General features: G+C 38.8%; 1 protein-coding gene across 3 annotated transcripts in view; it reads right to left on the bottom strand.

Annotated features, from left to right (window-relative positions):
• CDC42SE2 (CDC42 small effector 2) overlaps positions 1 to 22,500 on the bottom strand; it is a 90,411-nt gene that overhangs the window by 22,850 nt on the left and 45,061 nt on the right. For all 3 annotated transcript variants that reach the window (XM_085213253.1, XM_085213254.1, XM_085213255.1), the window contains one exon: positions 10,557 to 10,875. In XM_085213253.1, coding sequence (XP_085069379.1) covers positions 10,557 to 10,610 — 54 coding nt within the window. In that variant the 5' untranslated portion in view covers positions 10,611 to 10,875. The remainder of the gene's footprint in view (positions 1 to 10,556; positions 10,876 to 22,500) is intronic.

Here is a 22,500-nt window from a genome sequence, read left to right as displayed (position 1 = left end):
AGAGGTACTGCAGGCTCTCTTGCTTACTTTATGTAGATCAGCACACATCATTGTTCTGGCATTTCCTTTTCTCTTCATAAGCTCATCAATGCCCAGCTAAGTACAAGCACAACTATAATCACAAGCATACTACAAACACATACACAAGTGCATGTACTGGCATATTCTAATGGATTTATTCAGAATGTATGTCTACTTCGGCTCACTGACCCATTTTAAAACTAATCTACTATGTAACCAACACCATGGTGCCTGGGCATTAAAATGTTTTTAAGTTGCTGGCATCTCACAAGCTATATTTAAAACACATCATGTTTGTTCCAAGCAGAGTTTAATAACATTTCCTATACTAATGTTGCATTTAGACATTCATATCTTTCAAGAAATTTACCTGGAATTGATTTGTCTTGGAAGCTCACTAAGTTTACAGGAACTTTATGAATCATTGCTTAAAGCAATCTGGGCCTGGGAGAGACCCTAATGCCAACTCCCAGAGCATTCACCTCAACTCAGCTGCTATCTCATTCATGGCCCATTGGAAATGCTCTCAGTATTTGTGCTGAGAGACTGATGAGACCACAGTTTTCTTCAGCACAGCAAACCCAGAAGGCTGTGTGACATTCCACAGCCTCAGAGGACAGTTGCAAAGCAGGAGTGAGGCAGTCCCATGTCCGGGATGCATGCTTCCTGCTTTATCTGATGCATGGTAAGCCCTACACTGCTGCTCAGTGTGGCTCTGTGCAAAGAGAGATGCTGCCATCTCTCCGCTACAGTGAACTACAGTTCTCTTGAGGGTAACCCAAGCAGCTTAAAAAGTAAAATTATTTGAAAACTGGATTCAGAGAGGTGTTATTTCCCTACATCTGAACCTGAGATACTTCACAACTCCACCTCTTCTGCCCAACTTCCAGCTCAGAAATATGCAAGTGAGCAGTTCAGAGTGTCAAGCCAAGCAACTCTGATGATGCAAGTGAGAAAAATGACTGCAAGTGGTTATGTGTTAAAGTCTCTGGCTTAAGGAGCACCTTATAAAACTCTGAGTATACATGAAGAATAGCTATAAAACAATTTAATGGGAACTTCGATACCATGCATGGCTGATATAAACAAGAGTCATACTAGGAACTGCAGAAGGTTTGAGGAACAGTCTGAAAAGGGAAAACTTTTATGATTTTGGTAATGTGAATTAAAAATGTAAATCAACGTGGAAATATTTACATTTAAAACAGCCAACTAAAATGTGTATTTTGTGAGTTATATTTCATGAGTTGCATATTGGTATTAAGAATCAACTCTAATGAAGCACCTCAAGTCCATTGCAGGGAAGCTGCAGTAAAAATACAGAAGGGTACCAGCTGAAGCAGTTACAGAATCACAGAATCACAGAATGGCCCAGGTTGGAAGGGATCTCAATGATCATCAAGCTCCAACCCCCCTGCCACAGGCAAGGCCACCAACCCCATATTTAATACTACACCAGGCTGCCCAGGGCCCCATCCAATCTAGCCTTGAACACCTCCAGGGACAGGGCACCCACAACCTCTCTGGGCAGCCTGTTCCAGCACCTCACCACTCTCTCTGTAAAAAGTTTCCACCTGACATCCAACTCAAATCTTCCCTCCCTCAATTTAAAACCATTTCCCCTTGTCCTACAGTTATCTACCCCTTCAAAGAAATGATTCTCCTCCTGGTTGTAGGCTCCCTTTAGGTACTGAAAGGCTGCAATGAGGTCACCCCACAACCTTCTTTTATCCAGGCTGAATGAACCCAGCTCCCTCAGTATGTCTTTGTAGGGGAAGTGTTCCATCCCCCTGATCATCTCTGTGGCTCTCCTCTGGACTTTCTCCAACAGCTCCCTGTCTTTCTCGTACTGGGGGTTCCAGACCTGGACACAGTACTCCAGATGGGGCCTCACAAGAGCACAGTAGAGAAGGACAATCACCTCCCTGTCCCTGCTGGCCACCCTTCTTCTGATGGCGCCCACTTTCTACTCTCTAAACTCCCTTTCATATAAAAAACAGGTAAAAGGCTGAACATTTAGTTGCAAGGCAACAACTGACATCTCTGTTCATTAATACAAAGCACACCTCTTTCTGGAATCTGGAAGTATAAATTTTTCAAGCTCTGAGCTAACGCTCACTGCTCCTAAAAATGTCACACACATATTCATAATTAAGGATCATAAAATATTCAGTTAATTACAATGGCAGAAAGCTGCCTTTCTTTTTTACTTTCTTTATAAACATTTTTATACCCAAACACCATAACAGATATTTCAAGACTATGCAGGGACTAATTTAAATTTAACAGAAAGAAATGTAAAACAGCCTGACCACGCTAAAAGCAGCAGAAATAGATATGGTTCAAGAAAGAAAAGCTAAGTATTTTGCTGCTTATCGGACTCTGACCCCCTTTAAAAAGGTGTTCCTGCAGGCTAGCTCTACAACATCACTGAAGAGCAAAAAGAAGGAATTTAAAACATCTGAAACTGGTAGCTCAATATATAATTCTATATGACAACTTTGAAATATGAGGTCTCTGTGGAGCTGTCACCTTTTACGTTAAACATTTTCCATAAGCTTCCTGAACACGCTAAGCTGATCAAACTTGATGAATAGGAGACCCTAAACATTTTGGTAATTTTGACTCAGAATCTGAACTTGCTGAACATGGCAGTATGAAAACTAGTGGTTCTCCAGCAGCAAACATGCACCAAGGGTGATTTGTTCTGCATTTGTTATGTATACTGAAAGCTTAATTATATTTACTGTGCACAAATTGTTGAGAATTATAGTGGGAAATGGATCAGGTGTGTTAGCCTATCTAGCTTTTTCTACCTCTTCTCATTCATGTGAACTTGCTCTACTTCTCTCTTCATAAAATTTATTTTTTTACTTTATCACAACTGGGAGAAAAGGGAGAAGAAAAAAAATCGCAGTCAAGTCTCCAAAACAGTATACTTTGCAAAAATACTAAGGCAGGAGCACCCAGCAAATCTTAATGGCCCAATTCAATTCAGTTGCATAAAGTTTGAGGTGGGAAGGAACCACTGGAGGTCAGCAGCTTCAATCTCTACTCAAGAAGGGACACCCACAGCAGGCTGCCCACAACCATATCTAGGCAGTTTTCAACAACTTCTTAGAAGGGAGACTCTACTGGAACAGGCTGCCCAGAGAGGTGGAGATATCTCCTTCTCTGGAGATACTGAAAACTTGCCTGGATGCTCCCCTGTGTAACCCACTCTAGGGAAACTGCTTTAGCAGGTGGTTGGACTGAATGATCTCAGAAGGTGCCTTCCAACCTGTCACTCTGTGATACTACCACTTCTCTGCACAACCTCTGCATGTGTTTGGTCAACTGCACATCACAGAAGTGCTTCCTAATGTTCGTAGGGAACCTTCTGTGTTCCAGATGGTGTTCCTCCTGTGTTCCTCTTTTCAGAGCCCTGAGCACCAAAAGTTAAATTCTTTTACAATCAAGTTTGAAATCATTTGCATAGAAACCCACTTCTCACAAATGCCCAACTTTCATTTTTGACCTCTGTACACTGTGATTCAGAGATAACACAAGATTGCTTGAAGTAAAACATTTTTTTCTTCTTTTATCTTACGTCGTGCTTCCTCACTCAAGGTTTGTAAATTCTGTTTCATATATCAAAAATGACATAAAGGAAATGTCACTTTTTAAATTACTTATAACATTTGTACAAAATGTACAAAAAATCATAAAAACGTTTGACAAAATGCAAAAATCTCTAAAGGAGGCAAACAACAGAGAAGGAACTAATTAACTGGAGAAGGAAATTCAGAGCTAGCCAGGTGAGAACAGTTTATTCCTTTATAACAGAGCAATAATTTTAATGCAAGGTCAAGGGAATATTAAGATCTCACTGTACTGAGCAGTAGCACAAACCAGGTGAGAGGGCACCAGGTTGCAACCAACGACTTCTCAGACTCTGCAAGATAAAAATGGACAGGACAGAAACAAACAAGGAGGGAAACAGCAGACTTCAGGTGTAGACAATGAGTTTAGCCTAGGTAAGAAAACAGAGAAGTGTTCTACAAAAATCTTCAAGACAAAAGGCTTACTAAACTCCTCCTAACAAGCAATGTAGTCGGTAGTAGAGATCTGGCAGAATTTACTGAAACATAGCAGGGGATATGGTGACAGCACATATGATACACGGAAAGAAACACTTGTCACTGGAAAATGCAAGATCAGCTTATAGAAACTAAAGTGTATTTATGGGAGTGTAAGAATGCTGATGCAATCACAAAAAACACTACTTTTTCAGAAAGCTTATGCAATCACAGAAAGTGCTACTTTTCTCAAAATAAAACAAACAAACAATGGTGACTCAGATCACAAGAGATTAAATTTCAGCTATATATAGAATAGAGAAAAAAAAAAGTGTCCATAACTATTTCTTCAACAGATCAACATCACCTCAGAATCCTAAGGGAATTGGCTGATGAAGTTTCCAAGCCACTCTCAATGATACTTGAAAGGTTGTGGCAATCAGGTGAAGTCCCTCATGACTGGAAAAAAGGTAACATCATACCCATCTCTAAAAACCTTAAAAGATGAGCCTAGGAACTACCAACCTGTCAGTCCCACCTCTGTGCCGGGGAAGATCCAGGAACAGACCATTCTGGAAGCTCTGCCAAGGCACATGAAGGCAGCAGGTCATATGAGAAAAGCAGCATGGCTTCACCAAGGGCAAATCCTGCTTAACCCACCCAGTTGCCTTCTATGATCATGTCACTGTATCAGTGGGCAAGAAAAGAGCCACTGATGTCATCTAGCTCAACTTCAGTAAGGCCTTTAAGATGGTACCCCCAACAGCCTTCCCTCCAAATTGGAGAGAGATGGCTTTGATGGGTGGACTGTTCAACGGATGAAGAACTGGCTGCAGGATTGAGTCCAGAGAGAGGTGATCAGTGGCTCAATGTCTGGATGGAAATTGGTGACGAGTGGTGTCCCCCAGGGGTCAGCGCTGGGGCTGATACTCTTTAATATCTTCATCAGTGACACTGGTAGTGGGGTCAAGTGCACCCTCAGCAAGTTCGCTGATGATTCCAAGCTGTGGAGTGAGGTTGACACAATGCATCAGAGGAACAGCATGCTATCCAGAGGGACCTACCCAGGCTTGAGCAGTGGGCTCAGGTGAACCTCATGAGGTTCAACTAATCCATATGCAAGATCTTGCACCTGGGTTGAGGCAACCCCCATTACCAATACCCCCCCGCGCAACAAAAGGACTGGACAAAAGCACAGCTCTCCTGAGAAGGACGTGGGAGTACTGGTGGATGGAAAGCTGGACATGGGCCTGCCGTGTGCCCTCACAGCCCAGAAAGCCAACCGTACCCTGGGCTGCATCAAAAGAAGCATGGCCAGCAGGGCCACGGAGGTGATCCTACCTCCACTCTGTGCTGGCAAAGCCTCACCCTGAGCACTGCTTCCACATGTAGAGTCCTGGGTACAGGAGAGACATGGATCTGTTGGAGCGCACCCAGAGAAGGGCCATGAAAATGACCCATGGAATGGAACACCTCTCCTACAAAGACAGGCTGAGAGAGCTGGCACTCTTCAGCCTGGAGAAGGCTGCAAGGTGACCTGATAGCATCCTTTCATTATCGAACGAGGAGCTACAGGAAAGAAGGAGACAGACTCTTTAGCAGGGTCTGTGGTGACAGAACAAGGGGAAATGCTTTCAAGCTCAAAAAGGGTAGATTTAGGTTAGATGTAAGAAAAAATTCTTTTACAGTGAGGCTGGTGAGGCACTGGAACAGGCTGTCCAACGATGTGATTGATGCCTCATCTCTGGATACTTTCAAGGCGAGGCTGGATAAGGCCCTAGGCAACCTGATCTAGCTGCAGCGTTTCTGTTCATTTTTTCATTGCAGGACAGTTAGATTAGATGGCCTTCAGAGGTCCTTCCAACTCTAAGGATTCTGTAATTCTGTGATTCAACCACTTTACAAAAAGAAACATGAAATCAAATCGTTCTTCGAAATCTTCATATATTCATAAATGTATTAACAATCAAAAACTTAACAGAAGGAAATTACATTAAAGTACATTCTCTTGGCTTTTTGTTTTGTCTTTCCAATATTGTATCACAGAATTACACAATCATATAATTGTAGGGATTGGAAGGGACCTCCAGAGATCATCAAGTCCAAACTCTCTGTCAAAGCAGGCTCCCTACAGCGGGTTGCACAGGTAAGGTGTCCAGGCAGGTCTTCAATATCTCCAGAGAAGGAGAATCCACAACCTCCCTGGGCAGCCTCCAGTGCTCCAGTTCCAGTGCTCTGTCAGCCTCACTGTAAAGAAGTTCCTTCACATAACGGTGTGGAACTTCCTATGCTCCTGTTTATGGCTACTTCCCCTTGTCCCATTCCCAGACCACTGAAAAGAGGTTGGCCATGTCCCTTTGTCTCTCACACCTAAGATATTTATAAACATTAATAAGATCACCTCTCATTCTTCTTTTCTCTAGGCTGAACAGACCCAGGTCACCCAACCTTTCCTCATAGGGGAGATGCTCCAGGCTCTTTATCATCTTTGTGGTTCTCTGCTGGACCAGGTGATCCCTGTCTTTTTTGTACCAGGGAGCCCAGAATTGGATACCAGTACTCCACATGAGGCCTGACCAGGGCAGAACAGAGAGGGAGGATCACCTGCCTTGACCTGCAGGTCACACTTCTTTGACCTGGAACCCAAGATCCCATTGGCCTTCTTGGCCATCAAGGCACACTGCTGGCTGGTTTTTCTCCAGCAGATCATGTCCCAACCTCTGCTGATACTTGTGGTTATTCCTTCACAGGTGCAAGACTCTACACTTGCTTTTGTTAAACCTCATCTGGTTGCTTGCTGCTCAACTCTCCAGTCTGTCCAGGTCTTGCTGAATGACATCACATCAGCCACTCTTCCCAGTTCTGTATTGTATCATCAGCATAATTGCTGAGGGTGGACACTAATTCCCTCATCAAAGTCGTCGATGAAGATACTGAACAAGATCGAACCCACTACTGACCCTTAGAGAACACCACTAGTCACAGGTCTCCAACCAGACTGCACCACTGATCACAACCCTCTGTGCTCAGCCAGTCAGCCAGTTCTCACCATCCACTCATTTTTCCCACACTTTCTCAACTTCATTATGAGGATGTCATGGGAGAAAGTAGCAAAAGCCTTGCTGAAGTCAAGGTAGATGACATCCACTGCTCATGCCCTATCTTTCACTATCACGGAGAAGATCCCAGGATACTACAAGACTAAAATCACACATGGAAACATGTTCCTCCAATTGTCTCATATTTATTTTCGCTTCTTTGCATACTCCATTCCTTTATTTATTCTCCTATTTCAGAGAAGAACGCAGATCCATGTCCAAACATGCCTCTTTCAGGATCATCTTAGGAGTCTCAGAAGCACTAAGTGAAAGCAACAGTAGTAGAGCTAATAAAACTTTTTTTGAAGAAGCAACACAGTGTATCTGTCTAGTGTTGACAAAAGACAGGGGCTGAAGCTGCATGGTGATACAATTCTATGAAACATGACGGTAATACCTAAATACCTAAGGAACCTGCTCAAGTGCAGTAATATACATTAACACTGTTACTGTAGTGCTCTGGGGTACACTATTAGAGGGGTAATATACATTAACACTGTTACTGTAGTGCTCTGGGGTACACTATTAGAGGGATGATACCAGTGAAACCAGGTAAGTAGTATGTTTTTCTAACCATGGTATTCACAGATCTATTTGCAAAGGCATGGTTCAAAACCACGAGAAAGCACTTGAAAGCACAAGTATGTAATTCTGGAAGATCTACAGAGCAATCAAAGTGATTGTGTGCAGTCTCTGCAGCTTTCTGCAAAACTGACTTAAATGTCTCAGCGCCTCTCTATATTTTTCATTTTAAGTGTCCAACAGCTGGAAAAAAAACAGGTTGTACAGAAGATACCTGATATGATATGCCAGCATTTGGCTAGAATGAAGCAACAGCCTGTTCTTGCACCCTGCCTTTAAAGAGAAAAAGAAAACCCTGCAGCTCAGAGGAAGTTGTGAATATCTCAGAAACACATGCAGTTATTCAAATATGTTTTCTTTTCCCACCAGTCATATAGGTTTAAACTTATGTTGATATCTACAACATTAAAGATGTCCCAGACAGCAGCACCTGTCAAAGATTATGAGAAAAAAAAAATATCACATTTCAGAGAACAAAAGGAACATTTTAAGTTTTGAGCAGGGTAAGTAGAAAATTAAGCAACATCCTGCTTTCAAGGTGTTTATTCTGAGACACTCAATGCTCTTAATGTTTCTGCAAGATGAGATGATGCCTTCCCAGAAAGGGCATGCTTCATGGCAGAACATGAAAGTGAAAGCTGGAACATCATTCACTGGGCCGTGAAAAAGTTGAGATGTAGAAGGTAAAACGAAAGAAGGCACATGAAACAGATGAAACTGGGTAGACAATGCATTTCTTCTGAGAAACTGGATTGGATTACAGTGACAGATTAAAAGTATCATAGGATTGGATATGCATCTGCTATGCAAGTCTGTGTTTTTTATCTATTCTGAGAAACTTTTAAAACGGTAAATACCAGTATATTTGGAAGAAAACCTAGCACCACTTTTAACATCCTGAAGTCTCCTGAATTATACAGTCCCTGTAGAGGTAGGGTGAGAACAGTTTTCTTAACACCTGTCTGGCTTAAGAGTTTGCTTACGCTGATAGAATATACATCTATATATGCATGTCACAGAATAATAAAAATTTGTACTTACTCAGATGCATATGTTTCTGATTAAATCCACTTAATGCAATGGTGCGTGGTAGAATGAAGGCTGTGCAGGACAACAGCACACAGTAAAATGAGCTCATCTCTGTGGTGGAAGGACAGCTAAGCATCCATGGTGGAATGGAGAAGGCCAGCCCACAGTGATTTTTTTTTTTTTTTTTTTTTTTTTTTTTGAGGTGTGTCCTGAAGGACACATCACTTTATAACAAGCAAACTCCTACAACATACACATCCTTCTTTCTAAATTGGAAAGGTAGGGATTTGAAGGATTGACTGTTCAGTGGATTAAGAATTGGTTGGCTGGACACAGTCATACACATCACCAGCCTAACAGAAATCTACAAAAATGGCTTGTTTCCCTCTTCTCCACTTTCAAAATATATTCTCCACCCTTACCATGAGTCACGATCTACAGATCACTACATGCCGCTCTAACATGCCATGTATTTTTCTGGGCAACAGCATAACTGTTTCACAAAGCTTGAATCAAGATTTTAATAAGGAGCAAGGCTGGAGATTTTTGTAAACACACAGAATACGCCATTTTACATGTCAGATTTATAGGAGTTATATCTAATTTTAATTGAAATATACAATCCAAAAACTACACAAACAGCTTTGGCTACATATGGATGTGTTTCAAGGGATTTTCTGGACATGTTGTTATTTGAGATCTCATCTCCTACAGTTCTAATGCACTATGGTTGAGGTAATGTTGCATTCATCGGTTAGAAATGTTAATGGTCAAATTTCTAATATTTGCATTGACACATAAGGATCTGGCACTCAAGCTTTGAGAAGTGCCAATTCCTACCCATTTTTTCTGAAGTCATCAGATGTTAGAATTTTTTAAAAGTCCCTAAAGATCACCTTGGTGTATGAATGTGAGATTGCACTCACTGGGGCTTCTGAAGCTGCATTACAGTGACATTAGAGTAGTCATATTTGCAAGATAGCTCTCCTTTCTTTAAGTTCACTTAGCTTGACCTGGATGTCACAGAATGCAATGCTTTCTTCTTGAAGTACTAACCACAGTCCTGGTTAATTCCACCCTAACGCAGGCAAACTTTCTCCGACAGCACTAGGCACAATGTATATTCCAAAGAAACACAAGAATATTTATATCTTTCCCCCTTAGGTATACTTCTTAAAGTTCTTCTAACAAATTGGCGACTATGTACCTTTTCACACAACAGCCATTTCAAATTCTTGAAGAAGCTATCTGCAGTATGAGCCCTTCACCCTTCAAAGATTTTATCTAAAAATTAACAAAGCAACTAAGACTGAAATCCTGACTTCAGTTAATGTTTAAAAGGACTGGATTTCACTCTGCTTTTTCTAAGAAAACTTCTTTCACCACTGTCCAGCCACACCTCAAGACAGGCTGGGGACATTGAGTCACGAAGTCCAGATTTCCAGCTGCTCTTTGGCAGTACCAGGTTAGGTCATCTTCACGTTTCCCTCCCTTTTCCCCCTCTACTGAATTCAAAGATATACAAGCTTCCATTTCAAAGACTTTGGACAAATCTAAGATTAAGAATAGGGAAAGCAAATGTGCAACATCCACCTAGAAGACGTTCTTCTGTCCCCACTAAGCCAGTAGTTAACCCCTCAGCTTTAACTGAACTTAGACAAATTAAATTAAATTTAATTAATTAATTTTTAAAAGCATTAAAAAAAAAAAACATAAAATCTGCACAATTAAGTTAATTATACAAAAAGCAGCTAATATTCATACTTACAGGCTGAGGCTGTTCTGCAATACAGCAGTTGAAACACAACCAGAATTCACTCATTGTTTACAGTGTGAAGTGTGAGCACAGTTGAGAACCAGGACTTGATCTCTATAAAAGTATCCCCAAGTAGCAAGTTCTTTAAATAGATTTATTTGTAATGGTTCTGATGTGAAAATTCTTCCTCTCTTGAGCTCTTCTCTCAAGATAGTCTCAGGACAAACACGATGTAGTTAAAAAGTTACTTTAGAAATCTTCTCTCAACAGACTGGTCCCAGCACCATGGAAATGTTACTTATGCTTCTTTGGTCCCTAGCGTTATGTGAACCTGAAAACAGAAGAACATTATATTAAAAAGAAATAGGATACTGAATTTCATACTCCCAGAGAGCCACCCATACCAGTGATTTTGTGATAATATCTTGACTACTGAATGAAGAATGCTAGCAAACAAGTCACATGCTAATTTCTTCAAAAACTACACAAAATGTCATATATTAGAAATTCAAATGAGGCTTAGATTGTAGTTTTTTATAATGAAGCACTATAAATGGATTGGTGTCCAATCTTTTGGCATTCACTGTTCAATTTGTTTCTAGGTTTCTAACGTCATTTTAGAAAATCAAAACTGACTATACATCCCTTTAACTTATGGAATTTAGCCTATTGACATTTAATTTATTTTCATTGAAAATTTACCCAGTACATTCAGAGAGCAAGGATGTAACACAGCTGTCAAGCAAAAAAACAAGCTTTCCTAAATCCAAACAAAAAAATCTGCAAAAAGGATAAACTTGGTCAAAACAAGATGGTTTTTTTTTCATTCTGTCTGTTCCACTGCTACATGTACAGTTGACCTCAAAAATAGGAGATTACTTGTAGAGCTTGCAACTGTTTCCTTAAACCTTCAAAATTCCTCACGTGGAACAACTGAGGCTCCAGATTCCAGTCACTCCTTTGCTATAATAATGTTTACTGGCTAATCTCCAACCTGGTTTCTTTCACTAAGTGAGCAATAAAAATTCTTCTCAGATTTCATTGAAATCATTTGCCTTGCCATTAATCATACACTGGTTTCCAGAGAAATGAAATAGAGAGCATTTCAAAATTTTTACATATATAATCCTAAAAAATTCTAAATATGGCTGCATCTTTATTCAGATTCATTCATATTTCCTTTGTGCAAAGCTATGCATTATTATTTGTATGCATTTTCTCACAGTGTGAAGTACTTTGGGATACCATGGGATATACAAGGTACATCTATGTGTATATACACACAGTGAGGCAATTTTTAATGGGCATGGATGAGTTGATTCTGTGGTACAGGAGGCCCACTTAGCAGCTGTCTATATCAGTTCTCTACATACAATACAAATGAAGTCCTTAATTTACTGCACACAAGCCAAGGTACTGTACCATGCAGCCACTACAAGACAGGTACTTTCCAGTCCTGTTGGCTTTCATGCACTTGCAGAGAAAGAGCAGTACCTTTTCTGTACTAAGTTGAAAGCCTTCAGGTAGCCTTTCCACTTCTTACCTTTCAAGAGACTAACAGAGGCTCTTCCAGAAATAAATATATGCTGTGATAAAACCATCTAAATAAGAAACACTAGCAAAATTATTTCTAGCTGTGAAAGAGATCTCAGTAGTGTTTAAAATAAGTTTATATGCACTTCTTACCTAGTTATCAGAACAGAAAAGAGAAAGATATTTTACTATGCTTCCTTATAATGAATACTATACAAAGCAAAGCAATTTGAACAGCTAAAAAAAATAATCCTTCCACGTAATCTCTATTTTGTCAATCTTACTTCAAAAAGAGGCCTTATACAGTGCTAATATGACTTATTTTCACTACTTAGAAGAAGATCTTTTCTATCTCCAATATGACCATCTAAAAACCCCAAGTGTCACAAAGCTACAATCATGTACATGGGAACAATCAACCAATGATCTGAAATGTAATACTGTAATACTTCAAATAACTTTAAACATTAAAGGTCTGTAAGGAAGTTCTAATGTCATAATTAGGTAAAGTCACATAATTTTCTCAATTTTTCTAGTGAGTAAAAGTTTGATTGACTTTAAGCAGCAAGAGTGAGCATAAGATAAAGCTTGATAGGAAAACACTGCTCCCCCCCCATCTCAGAATATGCATCCTATGTAATTATTTTCTGGACTTCATTCAGTATGTAACAAAACTGGAATTAGAACATGGTTAATTTCTGAAATGCATACAAAATTAACTCTTTTTTTTTTTTTTTTTGGTCCTGTAACTGTATAGCTTATCTCTACTTAAAATTAAGGCTTCTGCTATTCAGAAGATGAGCTTCAAAGCTGCTTTGAAATGCAATTCTCTCCTAACTTAAGCTATTCAAATTATGAGCAGTTGAAAACTGAAGTACTCAAACTTACAGCACTTTGAAGCTTAGTACACCTCAGTCTGCATAAGCTATACAAACAAGTCTTGCACTGGTCTTCTCTTGTTGGGCAAGTGATGCAGAATTTTTATGTGCAGTTCTTGAAATTCTAACACTGACACAGATTTCTCACAACTTCTTTTTGACAAAGTCCACATTTTGCATATCAAGTTCTTAATTTCATAGAGGGTTAATCTTCTCCCATGCTCATGGAAAGCCATGGAAATTCCTCTGCTCACCAGCCTGCTCACTTCCATGCTAGCAGCTAGCACACTCTCCAGCTTGCTGCAGCTTTAAGTAACATGCTCACCTGAAGCCCTCAAAACAAAACTGAAAAGATTGGCTATGCTACTCTGAGCCCTGAATGCTTTTCCTGGTTACAAAACACTCAAGTGTGCAGAAGACCTCCTCTATCCAGTCACACTCATTGTGCTGGACTTGAATCCTCACAAACATGATTCTCTCTAAAACTGACTTTGATCCTATGTGAAGAGCTACTGAATGCCAAAATTAAGCTGTTATTGCTTTAGTAACAAGCATTTTTTTCTATCAATTCTCTTCTAATATTTTTTTTTAAAGGTAGATAGAAGAAAAACATCTCAATTCTGGAGAAAACTGACTGTAACTGCATCCTTTAAAAGGTAAAAAAACATTCACAGGTATTTATTAGAGTGATGGAATTTTACATACCCCACTCTGCTATACAAGCGTTCTTTACAGTGGCCAAGTTAATATAAAAGACCAGATACAAATCTGCCGAAATGTAAAGAAAATGCTGAAGGCAAGAAGAGATACTGACACTTGACAACATGACACTTGATCTTATGCTGTTACCAGAGCCTTTAAAGAACGCACTGAAACAGGAAAACTGCTTTTTCAAATCACTGGAAAGAAAAAGAGGGAAAGAAAAAGATGACCACAATGACCTACATTTACAAGCCGGGCAATTATGTAGTATCAATCCTTCAACAATCTGATGATGAAAAGCCTGGACTATTGCAAATCTGAACACATTTTATAAGATTCTGAAACAACACCTCACAGCTTGTTCTCTGCTTTGTCACATTATCCAGCTATTAACATGTCATCATGTGAAGATCATATTCATCTCTGTAGACCTGTCAGATCAAGCAGACAGTATCTGGGCTCACAGTTGAAGCATGCAAAAAAAAGCACCATTACTTCCCATTTTTGCTCTTTACATAGCTTTATGATGCTCAGAGAAGCAGAATATCACACAGCTCAGGCTGAAAGGCCAATGTGCTTATTCTGTCTGAACTACAAGGATGAAACAGTGATGGCTGTCGAAACATCTACTTGCTTTTTTCCAATTTGAACTTTCTGAACACGAAGCCATATTTTATAGCACACAATTCATATTAGAAGACCACGTAAAACTACTATGCCAAAATTCTTTGCTGTGTTTCAAGTTTCTTATATTTTACCTATAACTTTTATTTTAATCCATTTATAAGTAGTATGGAAAAGCAAATATATAAAAAGAAGAATGCATCATTATTTAAAGTGGAATGATGAAAATGAGCTTACTGATTTCCAAATTTATTCCACAGAAATTGATCTAGCACCAAAAAAAACAAAAAAGATAATGTATTGCTTAGTGTTAAATACCAGTCACAAAGGCGGAAAGTGCAAAAAACTATGTTAGCAGCTGGAGAGTGGGAAACACATTTTATTACAGTATCAGTAGTTTCTCTTATTAAACTACGATTAAATTTTCTAGGCTAACAAAAGAGCAGGAAATAAGAAAGGGTAAAAAATGAATCGGACATTCTCCCAGTTGAGCTTTTCAGAATGACCAGCAAAAAGGAATTAGAGAGAATTTACCTGAGTTGATCCAAACAGGGATACACTGTATTCTATGGAGAGTACAGTTGTAATAAAGCTACTTATTAATTATGTAGGTTAAGAACAGCCCACTGTTCTATTAAGTTTCTTTTAAGAGTCAACCTTCTATATCCTCTAGCTGCATACTGTTTGTTATAGCTTCAGACAGGAAGCGTGTTAACAAGGTTCTCACAATTACTTAAAGCAAATAAAACCACAGGAAGAGAAAGAAAATGACTGCAGGTGTTAATGTCTGAATTTTAACTAACTTGCCCCAAAGCTCAGACTACCATTTAAGGAGAGGGGAAAAAATTACTAAAAAAAAAAAAAAAAAAAAAAAAAGGAAAGAAAAGTGTACACAAAGTCATAACTAAGTATGCTATGTCATATCATGATGCACCTTGTTATGCTTAAGTATGCATACAGTAATGGCTAGGACTACTACATTTTTTTTTTGTCTCTAATAGTTGATAGGAAAGAAATTTTAAATATATATATATATTTTTTTTTTCTTTAGATTCTCCAAAAAAGGTACTGTAGAGTGTTTTTTTTTTGTTTATTTTTAAAACTTTTTTCATACTGTCCCATTAATCTCTATTATGGCTGTACCATTTCTTCTTGCTGCTTACAGGATACGTGCTCAAGTGGCAGCAAGGAATGAACGACATTAAGCTGCACCCAAACTAACAAAGAGGTCGAGTTTGTGTACTCTTTCCATATTCTTTAAGCTGTAGCAACTGAGGGATGCTTTCCAAATCTCAAAGGAAGTTGGAAGTGTTTCCTTCCTTGCCAACCTGATTTTTAAACTACTTTTTGCAACAAAGCAATTTGTAGGACAAGCAATACAGGCTCTGAAAAACCCACTATCTGTTGAAAAATTTGCACTCATTTTATCAGTTTGCCTTGGCAGGACACGGCAGAGGCAATCAGGCAATTCTTCCTTTCCCCACCAGCAGAGCAGACGCTGTGGGGGATTTTGCTGCTGCTTTCAATGCTCCAGATATCTTTTGCACTCTCAGATTCTGAGATATCTGAATTGCAAGGAGCTCCTGCCAGATGGAAGATGTTATTCAACTCAGCACAAGCTAAGTAATGCCAAAATCCCTTTTCCACTTCCCTCTAACTTTCCAATATCTATCTCTGTCCCTGTAATATACTTTGAGATTTAGTTTCAAAACAATGAAGTTGAAGTTCTTCAAACTTTGAGTTAAGACCTTCTTGTGCATTTTGAACATGAAAGTATAGGTCCTGACTTTGTTTTAAAAGAAATATTTTATTCATGTATTTTCCTATTTGAACATTATGACTAAATCTGCTTAGAATTAAGATATTTTATTTTAGTGTTTTATTTGAGGATTACTGGTTGTAACTGGTCATTTAGAGTCAATCTCTCCCTCCCCTCTTTTTGCCCTCTCTACATACTTACAGTGAAATAGTTTCCATTAGTTTATTTCCCAAAGTAACTTGAAAACAGGTTGTACTTCAAATCCAGCTCAATACAAACTAGTAGCCACGGAGGCCTAATTAAAGTGCTTTGTTTCCAATTGAAAAATTTCAGAAAATATGGAAAATAAGATGAAGATTCACTTACAGCTTACTTGAAGGAAAAAGTTGTTGTTTTCTTGGTTTTTTTGTTGTTTGTTTTTTGTTTTAAATTCTTGTTGTTGCTAATATAACACCGTCAATCTCATATTTTACTGGAACAAAAACACTTCAAGTTTGTTTGTGTTCTCAGTTGGTAGCAAGCCAACAATGATTTCTCTGCAACAAATGCACCCACTTAACAGAAGGGAAGGCAGCAAAAGATGCAGGAAGGGAGCTATAGCAAGTCAGCCAGGTATTTTTTACCAAGTCATGACTTAAAGAAAGCATTAAAATAGGTACAGGAAGGAAAGCACACTACGCAGTCAAAGAAAACAGCTCACTTGGTACAAGCAGTAACATTGTGGGTGCTAGTGGGAAGCTCAAAGAAGAGCATCTTTAAGCATCTTTAAAACATACTGGTAACAGGAAGCTCAAACAATTGTTTTACTACTGACCATTGCCCTGATGTTTCACTCTCCACCTACAATTCCCTGTGTTCTACTCTCTAGTAACTGCTAAATTTTGTGAAGTACTTCAGTTGAATGTCCCAGCCTCCAAGGTCCCTATTACCCTATGCACAAAATTAACAACTGAAATAGACAATATTGCATGAGTCTCTTTAAAATTCCAGTATTGTTCAGTCAGAAACAAAAGCACTGTTTTTCAAGATTTAATCAAATTTTACAGGCAATACTGTATAAGTGATTGTGCATGACAGGCAAGCTCTTGCCCAGTACTGATGCTTTAAAGCTGCCTGCGTCTTCAATTAATAATGACATGGGTCCAATGCAGCTTTCTGAAAGAGCTTGTATACACAGTTCATACTAGTTCCTCCAAAAAGATTTGCCATACATGTAAACAGTAACATTCTTCTTTGAAAAACAGCACAAAACATTAAATTATTCCGCACTATGAAAATACCCAAATACTAACAGAAAACTAAGATCCAAATTTGTTACAAAAATGACAAAGGAAATTCTAAGACAAAATAGATACATTTTGTCATTCTTAAGACCTAGTCTAGACATAATGTATTTTCTCCTATCTAAGAAAATCTGTTAATAACAAGTTTATCTTTAAGAATCTATGCTAGGCACATTGCTATGCATACAGGAAATCTAAGTTCACATTTCTTATCAATTTCCATTGGCTAACAGGATTTTTTTTTTCTAAATTTTCAGTTGATCAATAATATTGCCTACTTAGCTGACAACCCCTGTTGAAGGCAACACAAAAGAAAACAAGAGTGGATGAAAAGAGAAGTTATTTATCTTGATAGGTAATACCAGTCAGAGGGAAAAACTAAGGAGTCAAATTAGTACTCTAAGGCAGGCTCTGAACAAGGCATAATTTCCACAATGAATGGAAACAGAAAATCTCTATGAGCAATCCCCCATTTTTACTTCTAAATTGATGACTGGAATTAGTCAGCATCTGGGTCCACATCCAAACACAGTAGTTTTACAACAATGAAACAACAATCTACTGAAAAAATAAAGAAACAAAAAAAACCATGACAAACTACTTGATAGACCATATGAGATAATCAAGGGACCCTTATCTGTTGTTCTAATATGATAATAGGTAAAAAGAATTATTCACTGCACTTAATATTCCTTTTTTCAAGGAAACCAATGTTCCAAAGCAATTTCCAAGGAAGGTTTAGGATAGAGAAAAGAGTAAGTGGGAATCAATGGGGAAAAGGCCATGAAAACTACGAGCAGTTCATAGAGGCAACCCCTCAACAGAATGTTAAGAGTTTCATTCCAAAAGAAAGAAAAAAAGGAATACGGAACACCACTATTCTTGATACTAACTTACTGTTGTAACTCAGCCAACCTTGCAATAAAGCCTGCCATCCTATCCAAAGATATGATAAGCCCTAGGAACCTATTGTTACCATGTCCTTGCCTCACATTCAAGAGCAAAGCAGTTCGGAGACTGACAACAAAATCAAAGCAGAGTCAGGTTCTGTGGGATGGGACAGGAAAGTCTGTTTGGCAGTACAGGATGCCAGGATGGCTGCACATCACTGGTCTGAGGAACCAGGTGCACATTCCCACCTTCCCTGGCACATAATGTGAGAGGACTTCCACAGGAGGTTCTACTGTTGCTCACTCAGACCAAACTCATACAACTACCACACATACCTCAGAATAAATTAGGCTGCTAAAATAAAACCAAATGGGCTTATTAGGACTTGATCACCAAGGTAAGCATCTGGAGCTACACCAATAGACTAATGATGTAGGCTTCAAAAAGTATGCTCTAGTCAGAAACAGACGTACATGTGATAACACTTGCTACGGCTGCACTTGCTGTGAGACAAGAGCAAATGAAAAACACCTGAAAAGCTGTCTTCCTCCCATCAATACCTAGAGTCCTGCTAAGGCAGCACCACAAAACACGCAGCACAACGTAACATCCTGATGCCAGGGTCAGATTTCATCTCTCTATATAATTATATAGCAAAGGCTATCTCCTCCCAGACATTTCTCATCTCACTGAAGCAGAAAGAAAATCTAAAAATAGCTGTAGAAATGAAGAAGCTGGGTCTGTGTAATATAACCTGTATCTTCCATAATGCAGTGAAGTGTCCTAATTCTAGAATTCCTGAACAACTGACAAAACAGTAAACAAACCATTTGTGTTTTGTGCTTACCTCACAATAAATTTAAACTGAACTGCTAAGAAAGAAGCTCATGTGACTTCCACAATACAGGTAACCTCTCCTATCAATTTCTACACACCAGAAGCCTACGAAATACTGTGACTGCATGTGTCTGTGTCTGTATGAAGCCACACACAAAACCTGTAACTCAGTAACTGCAACGGTCAAAAGATATTTGATTCACTGGGCTAAGATCATCACGTTACGTGCAGCAAATATGACAACAGCCATAAAGCTAATAAACTCTTACCTCTACAATCCTCAAACAGCGCACCCACACAAAGGAGAATAATACCGGAAAACAAGTTTCTAGGTCAGATGGTAAAGAAAATCTTAGAATTGCAGTCACTCTGAAATGAGGTTTTATAGGTCAACAACACTTTTTCTTCTCCTGCAAGTAATGACTATTTTGCAAAACAGGATGAGATTTAGGGAGGAGAGAAGGATGGAGAAAAAAGTTTTCAGGAGATTTTTATCACTACAGTTGTTTATATTAGGTTATTCCACCTCCCTCCTTTGGGACCACCTCCAAATGCAGCTTGATTCAGACAACTATGAGGAATTATTTCCAGTTTCTTCCCATTCTCCAAGGTTCTGAGCGTCACTGAGAATGATACTTAGTACTCAGTTAGGATGTTTACAAAAAATATTTCACCTCAGAGAGCTCTTGCATGTCTTTGTTTAAAACACTGATGTAATGTTTATCTCTTCACTCAAAGACTGGAGTATGAAAAACTTAATCACAAAGAAAACAGTGAAAATTCTCAAAGATTTTAGTTTTGTGATAGATATGCATTTATTAATCTTATGGTTGAAAGTACAAAACAGATGTGTTGTTTGGCATACCTTCTTATACACAAGAAGACAAGAAGAACTTTACCAAATAAAGGTTTATTATAGATCAATAAAGGTTTAGAATTCAGGTAGAGATGTGCAATTTTAGAAACAAATATTTTGAGAGAAAAGACACTATAGCATAGCATACATAGGAAAACAGTCAAATGTAGATAGATACAGACAGCTTGAGGTAAAAACACATGCTGCACAAGACATATTTCTAGTTCTAGGGAAATTTCAGTGGAGATATCAGAATTGTTGACCTAGTTAAAAAACAAAGGCAGATCCAAAATGTTCCAGAAACATTATAACAAAGTATATATTCTCAACAGAACAACCACTCCTGTTCTGAAATCTGAAAGTACAGGAAGTTAAACTGTCTTGTTACAAATGACCTGCTTATCACGTCAAGAAACAATGAATTGTAATCCCTATGTACCCACAAAAAGTTCAAGGTCACTGCAACTGAAGCTTTAATTTGAAAAGTGCCCCGTGAGTCGTATTTCAGCAGTGGTTAAGTCTTGAATTTTATTGCCAATGTAAAATCATCTGAAGTGATCTGGCTTTCCTTTCTCAACACCATGTATACAGTAGAATATGGCTTACCTCTGCTGGTAACAAACCAGTGAGCAGAAAAACCTGGATTAAAAGAGTGTAAATTCTCCAGACTTCTCCAACTAGTTTTAAGACAAGTTGTACATAATTGGAAATGCTAAAAAAGTTTACTTAAGTTTTGCAATCTTAGAGTTGCTGACAAAACCATCAGCAATATGCAGGGCTTGCCTGCTCAATACTGAAGTAACTTTATATATCTCAATTCTCAGTCAATGGCTCGCTATAGGGAAGTAAGCAGGCCATGCACCAAGCCTATGGTGACACCAAATAACCACAGGATGACATACTATAACCCTAGAGTGAACTTTCAGCTACATTAATTACAGTTGTTCTCATACAACAGAGAGAATATGACAAGTAGTTAGAAATTACATTACCACGTATATACACTTAAGAAACGGAGTATCACAAATAGGTTATGGTTTCCAAGATGCAAACTCAGTCTGCCAACAATTTAAAGCATGTTTTGAATTCATTTCAATAATTCCATGTTACAAACTATTCAATTTCTTTCCAAGAAGACACCAGTAGAACACATTTTAAAATACTTCACATAACTAAATGGCCTTCTTTTTTCCTCTCCTCTCCTCTCCTCTCCTCTCCTCTCCTCTCCTCTCCTCTCCTCTCCTCTCCTCTCCTCTCTCCTCTCCTCTCCTCTCCTCCCCTCTCCTCTCCTCTCCCCTTCCCTTTTTTAAACAAAATGCTTGAGTGAAATAAATTGTGATAAACGCAATTCAAACCGAGTACCTTTCTGTTCTTTGTTATGCAAAGAAAATATTTCCTACATATTACGAACATGCAAGAAGACTTGCCACACCACACCAACTGTTTGGTTTGAATAAGGTGTGCTGTTTCCCAGAATGGGACAGCTGGTCGTGCTGCCCTGTCTCCCTTCACAGCCTCTTGGCCCCGGGCACCACTGATACTGTTGGCACCTATGGAGATCAGCCAGAGCCACCCCACCGAATGGAGGAAACTGACCTGTATCTAAAAGCTAAAGGAGATAAGAGATAAACTCTCAGATTATTAAGGTTTTCTTTTTTTTCTCTGCAGTAAAAACCTGATTCACCTACAGCTCATTTACCTCATTCATTTTCATTGCACAATTGGTTCAGCCACTTGGCTTCAATGTACTTGTGCATCTGCTATTAATTCTCTTCCCCAAGAACACTTCTTTTTATTTGCTCTTAAACACATTTAGCACTAGTAACACTCTTCCTATCTCTTCATAATACATGCTAGAGTAAATTCATATCACACAATAGAAGTTACAGTCACTACGGGAAGAATTATTACACGGCATTTGCAAAGCAAAGTCAGGCTGGCCACTCAGTGTGACCTAGTCAAAAGTTAATCAAAACAGTATTTCTTACTTCTAAAAGCACGAGCTGGAGGGGGTGTGGGGGGCGAAGAAGTACATCAGAAGACATTAAGAATCATATGACAGGAGACTGATTTTCATGCTTCAATCACAATCTGAAGAGTGGCTCTAACAAGGAAGGTACAGATTGCCACATTTCCTCCCAGCGATCCCAGAGTTGTAGCTTTCAACACAACGTCCACTGCAACAAAAATTTTGTTTGACATCCAAGAATACTGCAGTGTGAAGAAATAAGCCATTTTAAAGCAAAGAGCACACTCACTAGCAAGCTCACTCTGTTTCTTCAAAGGACAATGAAGAAAATCTAAACAGCACATTTTTCTTAATTTACTTTCACACTCAATTGTTAATCTCCTTGTGAGTAGAAAAATTTTCCTTGTACACTAAAATCTAACCCCCAGAAAAACTATCTGCTTCTCAGATGTGGTCTGAGAAACATATCTTCCACTATGCTACCAGGTGCTCAGAAACTGATGTTCCAATCACACTCTCTATTGCAGACATCAGGAATCCTAGCAAGGCTCTGGTTTACATTAAAGAAAGATTATCATGCTCCTCAGATCTTCCTAAAATCTTGGCTCACATGACTGAACGGGA

This window comes from Meleagris gallopavo, chromosome Z, assembly GCF_905368555.1.
Source record: "Meleagris gallopavo chromosome Z, MGAL_WU_HG_1.1, whole genome shotgun sequence".
Taxonomy (NCBI): domain Eukaryota; kingdom Metazoa; phylum Chordata; class Aves; order Galliformes; family Phasianidae; genus Meleagris; species Meleagris gallopavo.
The sequence above is the reverse complement of the archived record's forward strand: the minus strand, read 5'-3'. Positions and strand labels throughout refer to the sequence as shown.